This window comes from Eptatretus burgeri, chromosome 12 (genome assembly GCF_056783735.1).
Source record: "Eptatretus burgeri isolate ZD-2024b chromosome 12, Ebu_testis_v1, whole genome shotgun sequence".
In the NCBI taxonomy this organism is placed as follows: Eukaryota; Metazoa; Chordata; class Myxini; order Myxiniformes; family Myxinidae; genus Eptatretus; species Eptatretus burgeri.
Genome location: NC_140972.1, coordinates 44808724 through 44821483, shown reverse-complemented (window position 1 = coordinate 44821483; position 12760 = coordinate 44808724). Strand labels below are relative to the sequence as shown.

Sequence of the window (12760 nt, the reverse complement as noted above, 5' to 3'; positions counted from 1 at the left end):
CCTGATTTTACAGGCTGGAATCCCAGGTAGCCGAACGTCCGCACCAAGCATGCTTATAGGGGTAGGGGAGAGGGTGAAAGCACAAAGGAAGAACATTATCATATTCCTTGATTTAAAGATCACATATGAGGAATAGTTTGCCATTTCATGATTATTGTAAAACAAAGGAAAAAGTGGTGAGGATGCTAAATGTGAAGGTGAGCTCAGTAATCATTCCTCAATCTGAGATAGTAATAAATCCAAGTTAAACTGTCATGAACAGGAAATGTCAACAAAATAATTGCTGAAACATTTCAAACCCCCTTTCACTCATTGTATTTAAGAATCTATATATTAATAATGAAGGACCAATTTTGTGCTCCTCCTAGCGGTCGCGTCACATTTTTATCGGTACTGTGACCTGGACTGAAAGAAACTTCGTACCTGTAAGAGAGTGCATCACACATAGTGGCAATAGTCAACCTTCATCTCTGAAGCATCTGTATATTAATACTTAAGGACCAATTTTATGCTCCTCCAAGCGGTCGCATCACGTTTTTCTCGGTCCTGTGACCTGAGAAGTTTTGACACTGTGTACGTCAAAGTAGACACGTGCACAAATCAGGGGACTTCTTCACAAGGAGTAGTGTACACCAAAAATGTCATGTACAAGGACATTTTGTAGGCCTCATTAGGTAAGGCCATGGAGTACATCGACTGGGATCCGGCTCTTACAAGAGCCGCCGCTGGTTGTTATATTGGGCTCATGGAACGGAATCAGTCTAACGGGGTTTCGGCTCGTAGCAAATATTAGAGCCTTAAAATTAACAATTTTCCACAAGTATAACACTGGTCAACAATTTTTTACTTTCTGAATGTTGTCTAGATTTCTACAAGTGAATTAGGGTATTCTGGCACTGCTGAATCAGGAAATGGCATCCGTTTCTCTCCATCAGGTCAGGTTTTTGTGCTAAGTTGATTTGAAAAAATCAGATCTTGTGACAAAATCAATTACATTTTTGTGGCATTATCAGCTGATTTTTGTCAACACATATCATCCTAAACATGTTTTTAAGAAAAAAAATGTTTTGCCAACAACATTTATTGATTACATGATAGAAACATCGATTACTGTCATCTGAATGGTGGGCATTGATAAAGGTAAGTACAAGTAAATTGCATGTTGCGTCACCACTGTTCAAACTTCAGGGCTTGAACTTCCGTTTCTTCGAACTCCTGGAATGTTCAGCGGCAGGGAGGTCTCTCTTCAGATTCCAACAGTAGTCAGCCATCATGACTGCGTCCCAGCGACCCTGATACCTGGTCTCCATCTCCTTCATGTCCTGATGGAATCTCTCCCCCTGCTCGTCACTCATTGAACCCAGGTTCTCAGGAAACCGGTTCATATGTGAAAATAGGTAGTGCATCTTGATGCTCATGTTGCAGCCCAGGTTTCTGAAAGCAGTCAGCATGTTGTTGACAAGTTCTGCGTAGTTTCTGGCCTTATTGTTGCCAAGAAAGTTCTTCACTACCAAAACAAATGTCTTCCACGCTTCCAGTTCCACTTCGTTCATTGAGTTTTTGAACTCTGGATCTCTGATGAGCTGACGGATCTGAGAACCATCAAAGATGCCAGCTTTCAACTTCTCCATGGTCAATCCTGGAAAAGCCTGGCACAAGTAAGTGAAGCAGTCACCATCTTTGTCCAGAGCCTTGGTGAACTGCTTGATTAAGCCGAGCTTGATGTGCAGCGGTGGGAAGAGTATTCTGTCTCTGTCCACCAGAGGGTCGTTGATGACGTTCCTTTCTTTGCATGGCACCAATTCCTCCCGCACAGGCCAGTCCTTCTTCGTGTAATGCTGAGCACGGTCCCTACTATCCCACATGCACAGAAAACATGGGTACTTGGTGAAGCCAGACTGTTGTCCCAACAAAAAGTTCACCATCTTCAGGTCAACACAAATAAACCACTTATGCTGATCATAACCAATTTTCTCCAGCACGTACTTCACCGCTTCATACTTCTCCTTCAGTGTAGTCGAGTGAGCGATGGGTACAGAGGCAAACTGGTTGCCGTTGTGTAGCAGAACACATTTCAGTGATCGCTTGCTGCTGTCAATGAACAGTCTCCAATCTTTGGGTTCGTACTGTGGCACTCCAAGCTTGAGCAGAAGCGCATGTCATAAATTGGCGCATGTAGGTATTGTACATTCTTCAGAGTTCGTTATTTCAAGAAATACAACTTTTTTGTATCACATTATTACAAAATCTGCCCCATTAACTTTAGTTTTGATCCACGAACTTTATGCTTTGCCTCACCAATTTTTGGAAGATTTTGAGGTTTTATGACTTCAAACTGATCCCTTTTCGACATAATCACCCAGAACTATCGTACCTGAATACTTCTTGTCATTAAAATAATTATTTCCAATCAAAGCAATTATTTGACATGACATTTTACCCCCACCAACTTCTTCTAAAATGCTCCACACATGCGTACATGTGAACAAAAATGTAAAAAACGACATGTGGCCATATCTCAAAAACTTGACCTGATTGAACAAAACTAATGTGAGTTTTGGATTCAGCGCATCAGATTCGTCCTAAATCAGCTTAAAAAATGCAGACAACAAATTTGTTGTTGACCAGTGTAATCAAACAATTTACAAATGAGTTGAGTACACTTAGCAATTTCAATTTTGATTCATTTACATCAGAAGGGGCCGAGTCTCATTCTGCTTATAGTTCACCATTGGCAAGTTGGAGACCTTCCCGTCCTTTACCACGATTCCTTGTTTATTCCTCCCCCTCCTCTGGGCCTAACCCCCAGCCTCCCCCTTACCTTCATTGTTGCACATGCCAAAAATTCAAACCCTGTTACTCTCCTGTGTCAGCAACATGCTCATCAATTTTTTGTTCATTCATTCCTTCCTTCAACTGGAACTCATCATCCCCACATATCCCATACATATCCACCCACACTCCTGATATTTTACTCACCGACACCTTTTATCGACGTGATAATTTGCTTAACTCAACACTGGATCAGTGTAGTCTACCCCATCGTTCGGTTCTTCCACGAGCCTCAGTTACTTCTCCAAATTAATTATAAAGTTTACAGTTCAATTATTTGGCGACATAACATCCATAAAATATCAAATGTTTCAATGCAACATGAAACAATGACCATGAACAATGACCACTAAAACAAAAAAATTACCACCGGTTGGGGGTGATGGTCATCTCTGATGCTCTGTAGATGTGGATCTCTGATCAGCTTAGAATGGCGTCGATGTCGTCTTGTCTTTTGGTTCAATGTACAGACGAAAGCCCGGGAGTAAAAAGGATAGAAAACCTCAGAAATCAAACTACAATTCTGAGTTATCCGGAGATAGATTTTGAAAATGGACGATTTCGCAACTTTGGAGTGGCCTTGACCTTCAATCGTGTCAAAAGTCATACCGTCGTGCATCACTCATCGACCCCTATCTACGTACCAAGTTTCATCAAGATCGGGCGAAAAAATTTTTGACCGCATCACATTGACGATTTTTCCAACTTTGAAGACACGTACGTGACTCTAACCAGAACGGATTTCAAAAAACCAGCCTGACCAAATTTAGATATTGTTCCATATTATCAGAATCCGAAGATCGGATCATAAACGGCGGAGGAGATAGATTTTGAAAATGGACGATTTTGCAACTTTGGAGTGACGTTGACCTTCAATCGGATCAAAGGTCATACCGTCGTGCATCCCTCAAACATCTGCCCACATACCAAATATCAAGAAAATCGGAAGAAAAAAAATGGGGACGGATGGATGTACGAGACTGGTTTTATTATGTCATCTCATCAGAGATGACCGAAAAAGAGGTTATTCCAACACCACAATCCAATCAAAATCAACACGTTGTGCAAGAAAAGGCTAAAGATTGACAACGCCGACCGTTCCAGATCATGTCGTAGTGGTTGTCGGTAACATTAGATTTTGGTGTGGAAATGTGCATATATATATATATATATTTATTAGGGTGGTCCAAAATCATAAGGGAAAAATTCAAAATTTGAATATTCTTGGGGGATGTTGATTATTTTGTTCTACCTGACTAGAAAATACTCCTGGCCAAATTTGCCACAGTTCCAAAAATATTTAGGGGTCCATCAAGAGGAACGAAGTTGCTACATCTGGTGGGAGAGAAGAAGACGTCAGTGGGAGAGAGGGAGACGTCAGTGGGAGAGAGGGAGACGTCAGTTGAGCTTTCGGTTCGCTGTCGGTCGGTGTTAAAAGTACTCTTATTTTTCTTTTTTTTATCTATTTTTTTTCTTCTTCTTTTTGATTCCCATAGTGAGTGAGTATGGCGTGTTCTACACGGAAAAGCACGGAACTGTTCCTCTTGGATCAACCATTGGAGAAATTCACCGACCGCCAGTTGCCCACTGCCCACTGAGAACATTTTATGCTCTTTCCTTTCATTCTTCCTATTAGTATTGTGACATTATAATGAATCCGTTGAGAGACTGATGGACCCCTAAACCACCTCCAAATCTGCTAATTTTTTGTTTCTTTGCGTTTTTCAACGTTAGGAACGATTTTTTTGGACCACATATATATATATATATATATATATATATATATATATATATATATATATATATATATATATATATATATATATATATATGAGGCCCCGCGAGGAGGAGTGATGCAAGCGACATTTTTTTTTAATGATATGATGATAGCGTAAGGGTTAAAATAGTGCTATATGGCATTAACTCTAAAATGGCCAGTGTCGCTTACATCACTCCTCCTCGCGGCACCTCATATATATATATATATATATATATATATATATATATATATATATATATATATATATATATATATATATATATATATATATATATATATATATATATATATGTATGTATGTCATGTGCCACTGAACGATGGGGTTACGTTCTGAGAAACGCGTCGTTAAGCGAACATCTTTTTTTTTCGTTTTCGAACATCGTACTTATACAAAACTACACACCGAGTCTATATGGTATAGCCTATTGCTCCTCGGATACAAACCTGTACAGCATGTTACTGTACTGAATACTGTCGGCAATTGTAACACGCATCCAAGAGAGACTGAAGACATGTTAGTTTTACCTTTGTGCTGTTCATGACGGCCATGGGGTGTTATAGCAGCAGCTTGCAATCTCCTCTCACATCGATTATCGAAAGATGAATAAATAGCGTTTGGATTTTATAAATACATAATCATTGCATCGATGTTATATATAAATGAAGAAACGAGCTCCTGTCAATTGTGATATATATTTTCGGAACAGTGCGATTGTTTTTAACAACATGAAAAGCTTCACCAAAAAGAAATTTGTGTTTTAATTTCGACTAAACGATTTATTTGCGGAATTCTTCAATTCAAAGGTAATTTACTTGCGAGAAGGTAAACATGTAAACATTGGTTCGGTTTGAAAGCCGATTTCCTTGAATCCCGACCCTGCTTTTTTCGCGATGACATTTTATGGATCTCAACGATCGCATTATAACAGGGCCACACTGTCATTTATTATCATTATGTACTGTACAGCGTACATAAATCTACGTGCTATTTTTATACGACTGGCAGCGCTACGTCTGCTGCATCACTCGGCGATAGGAATTTTTCAGCTGCATTTTTTTCTTCAGAGCTGGCAGATCCGTCGTATATGTGATCCGTCATTGCCCGGAACGTCGTTAAGCGGCGCATGACTATATATATATATATATATATATATATATATATATATATATATATATATATATATATATATATATATATATATATATATATATATATATATATATTGTTACGGCTGTGGAAATTCGCAAACCACCATTCAGGTCCCGTAGGTGAGATAACTCTAAGTACATGTGTCGTTAGCCCCAAACCGGTTGTTTAGAGGGAATTTATGTCATTCATTCGGGCTGCGACGCTTTAAGATAGCCGTTTTTCTGTTCTAGCTTTATTTTGAACCGCCATAACCATCAAACCACCACCAAAAACCCTCCACCACCCTCACCTCTCTCCTTCTATGGCCATTCCCGCACCACCTGTGAACACTGAGCGTCGGGCTGTCTTGGGCTCATTCAAGCGATACGCACCGTGCCGCGAGTGCAAATAGCGGCCTTTCCGAGGAAGAATTCGGATCAAGAATGCTACACGCCCACTCCTGATCCGTCCAATCAGCAAGCGTGGAGCGGCTTGGCCCCGCCTCCAGGCGCGTCCGTGTGAAATCGAAATATGCAAATTCTAGGATCAGGGGAGGTTCACGCCCACTTTTCCTCTGTCCAATGGGCGAGCGTGGCTCCGCCCCCGAGCTCATCCTGATCTGGAAATTTGCATATTGGTTCTCCTGCCGGCCTATAAAACGCCGAGCGCAAGGCGAATCGTGGCAGAGTTTTGTTAAGAGAGTCATCGGGCGGAGTGTGGCAGCGGCGGAGTTTGGCAGAGAGTGAGTTTTGGTAAGAGAGTCATCGGGCGGAGTGTTGCAGAGAGTGGAGTCGGGTGGCGAAGGCATCGAGTTGGGTTCTGCAGTCGGCTGAGGAGAGTTGGGGGAAGAGGCCAGGGAGCTCGGGTCCGAGGCGAGAAGGACGGCGGTCGGCGACGAGGTCGCGGTGGGAGATCGCTCGTCGCGAGACCCAAGCCAGCCAGCCATTCTCCCTCCCCCAGAGCATCAACAATACCTCCTTTTCCCCCGCGCTGAGATAGTGCAACAAAGGGGGCCCCGTTCCCACCCCACTCCAAACATTGTGCCAACGAAACCCGCGAAGGAGCACGGAGTCGGGGCACAGCCACGCGGCCATGTCTGCGGCTCGTCCGCCAACGCGTCACGAGGACGCGGGTAGGACCCACCCGGTCTCGCGCACATATTGGCCTACAGGCCCGTCTGCCCCCTTGTCTATGAGGGTGGCTTCTTTCCTTTGCTTTTGAGTAAATGTGTGTCGGCGCCGTGTCTTGTAAAGTAGAACTGTATAAGTGTTGCCGTGTGTACGCGTATTCGGTAGTAACTCTGCGTCATTGTTTCTTTTGTTTTCCTGATATAGGTGCATTTTGACTGTTTGGCTGTATATGTGTGCTTTCCGTGTGTCGCGTAATAAATGTGCATTGTGTGAACTGTTTTCCCCTTTCGCTTCGTCTTTTCTTTATTGACCCTCCATCCTGCTTGACGTAAAAGGGTTCGTAGTGGGCTTAAAACGCCCGATAATTAATCGGAACGGACCGCTTAAGCGGTTCGTGTCTGGAGTCGGTCTGCAGCGAGGTATGATCGCCCGGTCAACCATCCGCGCAGGTACTTAGGTAGATCGAATTTGGCGAGCAACCCTATCCTGCACAGGTGGGCAATTGGCACGGTTGTGGTGGGGTTAAACCCCCACCCATGACTAGCTCCCGGCGTTGTTCCGAGAGGGTCACGACAGAATTGTCCGTTCCGGTGGGTGAGGCGGCCGCCATTCGAGTCGATCAGCCGATCGCACGCTGGTGGCCGCGAATTCGCAACAATCTATATGTATTGTTACGGATTTCAGAATCCGGTCTGATGAATGCATCCACACATCCAGGTCCTCAGACAGTTATTTCCTTAAATGCATGTTCAGATTTGCCCCCATCCCCATGTCTAATGGGATCTTAAATGTGATGCATTGAGAAGGGTAAGGGATAGATCCCCTCTCTTATGGGAAGCTTTTTAGCTCGCCTGTTCGAAGAACAGAGAGCTATAGCGATACCCCCGGCGTGAGCGTAAAAATGTTAAAGTTTTTGGTGCAAGTTATTTCCTTTCTAATGTTTTTATCTCCCACACTTTTTTACTGATTACAATATACAAATACATATATTGCTTTAAAATTATTTGGATTAGACCACTGCAATACTTTATTAAAAATATTATTAGACTAGTCTTTTTTTTTTTTTGTATACCTTGGTCGAGGCTCGTATGAGAGCTAACACACAACTCACAGCAAGGAGGCATGAGACAAGAGGGGCGGGAGTGGAAGGGACAAAACAGTGGGGAACAGACATTAGGTGAACTGTGGAAGGGAGAGGGATGGGGATGGGACGGGGAACATGGCGAAGAGAAGATGGACATTACAGGGACTTTCAGGAAGGAAATCAGGGGAATTGAAGGAAGTGGGCTTGGGTGGATTATCGGGGGTAGAAAAGATCGAGGATTTGGATGGGGGAAGATAAGAGGTGGTGGTGAACAGCTGTTTTGAAAGCCTGGAGGGAAGAATGGGAAAGAATAGAGTGAGGAAGTTTATTCCAAAGGTGGGAAAAAAGAGGAATGAAAGAGTGAAGATGAGCAGTGATTCGTGATTTTGGTAGTTTTACCAGAAGGGGGTTGTTGGCGGACCTTGAGCGCCCTGTGGAAATGTGGTGGGGACAAATCGCAGAGAGAGCAGGGGGGGGGGCAAGGCTGGAAAGGAGTCGGTAGAAGACAAAGACCTCCGACCAACCTGCGGTGATTGAGTGAGAGGCCCAAAGACTCAGCTTCATTGCGGGAGATGCCGATGATCTTAAATGCCCTGGTTTCGACAGCGTGAAGCCGAGAAAGGTGGGAGGCAGGAGCACCAGCCCAGAGGGGAGAGCAGTACTCCATCAGGCTACGGACAAAAGCTTCGTAAGTGGTCAGGAGCTCAAGAGGGCCGAGGAAGGACTTTGCACGACGGAGGATTCCCAGTCGGCGACTGGCTTTTGAGGCGAGGTTGGAAATGTGACTTTCCCAGGAAAGGTCATGGCAGATAGTGAGACCCAAAAGCTTGAAAGAAAAGACTTCTTCCAGAGGATTGTTGAGAAAGTGGATGGGGGGTTTTCTAAACGGTCCTTTCGAAGAGACATAGTGAGAGTGAGAGATTTGTCTGGATTGAAAGAAATGTTCGACGTGTTGGACCAGTTTGTGATTTTATCCAGATCTGCAGTGAGCGAAGAAGCTGCTGCTTGCCGGTCTGAGGGATGACAGATGGTACGGCAGAGGGTGGAGAATCCGCGAGGAGATAAAGAGGATTTTACAGAGAGTCGGAGAGCTCATTGATGAAAACCAGAAAAAGAACAGGGCCCAGAACGCTACCTTGAGGAACTCCAGCCTGCACAGGGAGAGGGGATGAAAGAACTCCATTTAGGGCCACACGTTGACTGCAACAGGAGAGGAAGTCTGCGAGCCATGAGTGGAGATGGCCTTGAATACCATGGGAAGAGAATTTGGTGAGTAGTGCAGGGTGCCAGACTGTATCAAAAGCACGTGATATGTCCAGGGATACGGCTCGGATTTCCTGTCTGGCATTGAGGACCTCCATCCATTGATGGGAGAGCAGAAGCAGCATATCCAGGGTAGAGTGACCTTGTCTGAAACTAAATTGATGATTGGAAATCAAGCCATTGGAGAAGAGGAAGAATTTCATGTCTGAAGCGATGATGGATTCCATAACCTTGCTGATGATTGGGAGAAGGCTGATTGGTCTGTAGTTCCAGGGATCTGTTTTTGCACCTTTTTATGCAGGGCAGTGATGTTAGCAGATTTCCAAGCAGATGGCAGATGACCTTGGGAAAATGAGAGGGTGAATAGAACAGAGAGAGGGTGAGCAAGAGCAGAAGAGCAGGCTTTGAGGACACGTGGGCTGATGCCGTCTGGACCGGTTGCAGAATCTGACTCGAGGTTTGAAAGCAAGCTCTCCACCTTGTCAGGAGAAAAGGATACAGAGTCCAGGGACAGTTGGGTGCGACTGAGTAAAGTGGGTAGAGATAGTAATGGGTTTAGGACAAGATTTAGCTGCAAACACTGAGTTTAGACATTCAGCTTTATCACGTGTGGAATCAGCAGTGCGGCCATTTGAGGTAAGGGAGGGGATGGAGGGGGAACATACACCAGAAACAGATTTGATTAAACGCCACCAGGATTTTGAAGAGGGAGAGAGGTTTGAGAGTTCAGACTTGAGATGAGAAAGATATTGTTTTCTGGCTCTCCTGAGGGTAGACACACACTTGTTCCGAGCTTTGTGGAAAGAACTGAGATTGCCCTCAGTTGGGTTTGCTTTCCATGAGGCGAAGGCAAGTTGTTTCAGGACAACTGCCTTGCCATAAGCTTCAGCAAACCAAGGGCGGGAGGAAGGGTAGGACAACTGAACACGAGAGGGGATAAATCTGTGCATGAGGGAGAGCAAGTTTCTTTGAAAGAATTCCCAGGATGAGTTGATGTTTGAGAAAGTAGTGATAGGAGACCAGTCCGTAAGTTTTTGATGGCTGCTCGGAGACCCTGCCAGTCGGCTTGAGTGAAATGCCAGACTCGACGGCGGTGAGGTGGTTCTCTGATAACAGCCAGAGAGATGTCCACTTTAACAAGGACATGGTCAGAAGAACCGATTGGAGCGAAGGAAGAGCAGCAGATATTGTCAGGGAAATTTGTCAAAATCAGATCCAGAAGAGATGGAGTACCATTGGTTGAGATCCGGGTCGGGAAGTTGACCGATTGAGTCAGTCCCAATGAGTCGCAGAAAGCTTTTGCTGAGGTGCCATGGCAGGTGAGAGAGGTACCCACACCGAGCCAACTGGCGTGATGACAATTGAAGTCACCACATAAGAGGAAGAGAGAGTTTGGATGAGAAGATAGAAGATGGTCCATGTTTTCGGATAGTGAGGTGTAGATGGAGTCATCACTGTTCGGTGGACGGTACAGTACACATATAAACATGAGCTGGGAGTGGAGGGGAAGCCGAAGCCAGAGGTATTCCTGGGCGTGTGGGGGAGTGAGAGCAGTGCATGGAGAGTGAGGAATAGAGTCTTTGATGAAGAGAGCAACACCTCCACCAGGACGAGGCTCAGGTCTGTCATACCGTAAGAGGGAGTAACCGGGGAGAGATACTTGGGAGTCAGACACGTCTTGGGAGAGGAAAGTTTCTGTTAGGCAGATAATGTCTGGTTTGTCAGTGGCAACCTGTATGGAAAGATCTGAAAGGTTTGAGCGAAGGCCCCGGATATTTGAGGTCCACACTTTTAATGAAGAAGTAGGGGAGGAGGCTTTGGGTGCAGGAGGTGGAGGGGGAGGGGGAGGGTAGGACAAAGGACGAGGGGGGGAGGTAAGGAGGGTTGTGGAAAGAGTGTGGGGTATTGCAGAATAGCGAGGGGAGGGGCCGAATGAGGAGGAGAAAAGGCTCTGTGGTGCTGGGGGAGAGGGGGGACAAGAGACAAGGAAGAAGGCAGTTGAGGATTTGAGGAGGTGGAGTGTAGAGATGGAGGTGAGAGGGCAGTGGAGGGAGGCAGCTTGGTGGATGAGAGGGGGGCAACTTAGAGAAGGATGAGTGAGGGGGATGAAAGGTGGGAGAAAGGTGAGGGGGAATTTTTGAGAGAGGTGAGAGGGAGGCTTGGAGGGAGAAGAGTGGCATGGTTGCTTTGAGAGTGAGAGTGAGGGGTGATGGGGGTGAGTTGGCACTGAAGTTGGAAAAAAAGAATGGTTGATGGAAAGCGAGCATCCATGGCAAACTGTGGTTTTTAAAAGTTTTAGGTCAGAGATGCGATTTAACACAATTCTTGATGGATGCAATGAAGGCGAATTCAGAGCATGGAGAGAAGCGCTGTAATAGTTGGATTTTTTAGGCAAGGAATGAAGGAGAGGTCGAAATGAGAGCAGTCTGTTAAAATAGCAGAAGAGTAGTGCAATGTGAAACAGTAAAGAGTACCACATGTGTGAGAGAGGAAGATGAAGCATTATAAGATCGTTTTTGTTGTTAATATTAATGTATGAGAGAGTTCAACAGATTAGGTCATGGAAGTGTAAAAAAAAAAATCGAGGAAGACTAGGAGGAAGTTAAGGGGAAGAAGAAGAAGCAGAATCAGGAGAAGGTGAGCGTGTTGTTGTTGTTGTTGGGTATATATATATATATATATATATATTTTTTTTTTGAGAAAAGAAAGAGATTAGTTGGGAGAATGGGGGATGTTTGGAAAGTGGGGAGGATGAAAATTGAAGGTAATGGGGACGATAGAAATTGAAGGTAATGGGGACGATAGAAATTGAAGGTAATGGGGAGAAAAAAACAAACAAACAAAAAAAAACGATCGAACACCGAGTGGAACTGGTAGGCCTCAAGCCTAGGCCTAGGCCTCAAACACCAGGTAAGAACGTCGACAAAAATACTCACAAAATAGCACGATTTTTGAAACAAAACCGAACTAGGAACACACAGTAACATGTAGGTGAGAAAATTAAACAGTTAAAACGGGACAAATAACAACCGAAAACTTAACTTTGAGAACGTCAGCAGGGAGCCCCGAAGGAGACCTCTCGTCGCTCCAAAACCGGAACCGGAAGTTTTCCAAGCGAGCGTTTTAAAAACGATAAATGTATAAACAGGCAAGCATTGGGTGGCTTTGACACCAACTCTGGTTTTTTTTTTTTTGACAGACACGTTCACATACATTTTTCACGAGCTCTGAAGCCCACCCTTATATTTCCTCAGCAATAATGTTTTACGAGCTCTGAAGCCCGCCCTTGTATTTCCTCAGCAGCAATCTTTTGTGAGCTCCGATGCCCGCCTTTTGAGAGCACACGGGTCGTCATGGTTACCGTGCACCAGTGGGGCGGGGTGAGCATGGGGTGGGTTGGACCTGCAGAGATAAAGACGTTCTGTGAGGAGAGACGTTCGGAGAGGAAAAGGCGAAAGAGGGACGTTCTGAAGCGAGAGAGGCGTTCTGTGAGGAGATACGTTTTGAGAGAGAGGAAAAAGCGAAAGCGATACATTCTGAGA

At 44.6% G+C, this 12760-nt stretch overlaps 1 protein-coding gene across 1 annotated transcript; it reads right to left on the bottom strand.

The window, feature by feature from the left end:
* Positions 1 to 58: 58 nt before the first annotated feature.
* LOC147015519 (uncharacterized) lies at positions 59 to 2150 on the bottom strand. Its single transcript, XM_085850301.1, has 2 exons — positions 1987 to 2150; positions 59 to 1851 (listed from the first exon to the last, which is right to left on the bottom strand). The coding sequence occupies exon 2, from the start codon at positions 1629 to 1631 to the stop codon at positions 1185 to 1187; it is 447 nt and encodes a 148-aa protein (XP_085706427.1). The 5' UTR covers positions 1632 to 1851; positions 1987 to 2150; the 3' UTR covers positions 59 to 1184.
* Between the last annotated feature and the right edge of the window lie 10610 nt (positions 2151 to 12760).

Excerpts from the sequence above, each read along its gene's own strand:
- LOC147015519 (XM_085850301.1), bottom strand. The coding sequence starts at position 1,631 with ATGGAGAAGTTGAAAGCTGGCATCTTTGATGGTTCTCAGATCCGTCAG.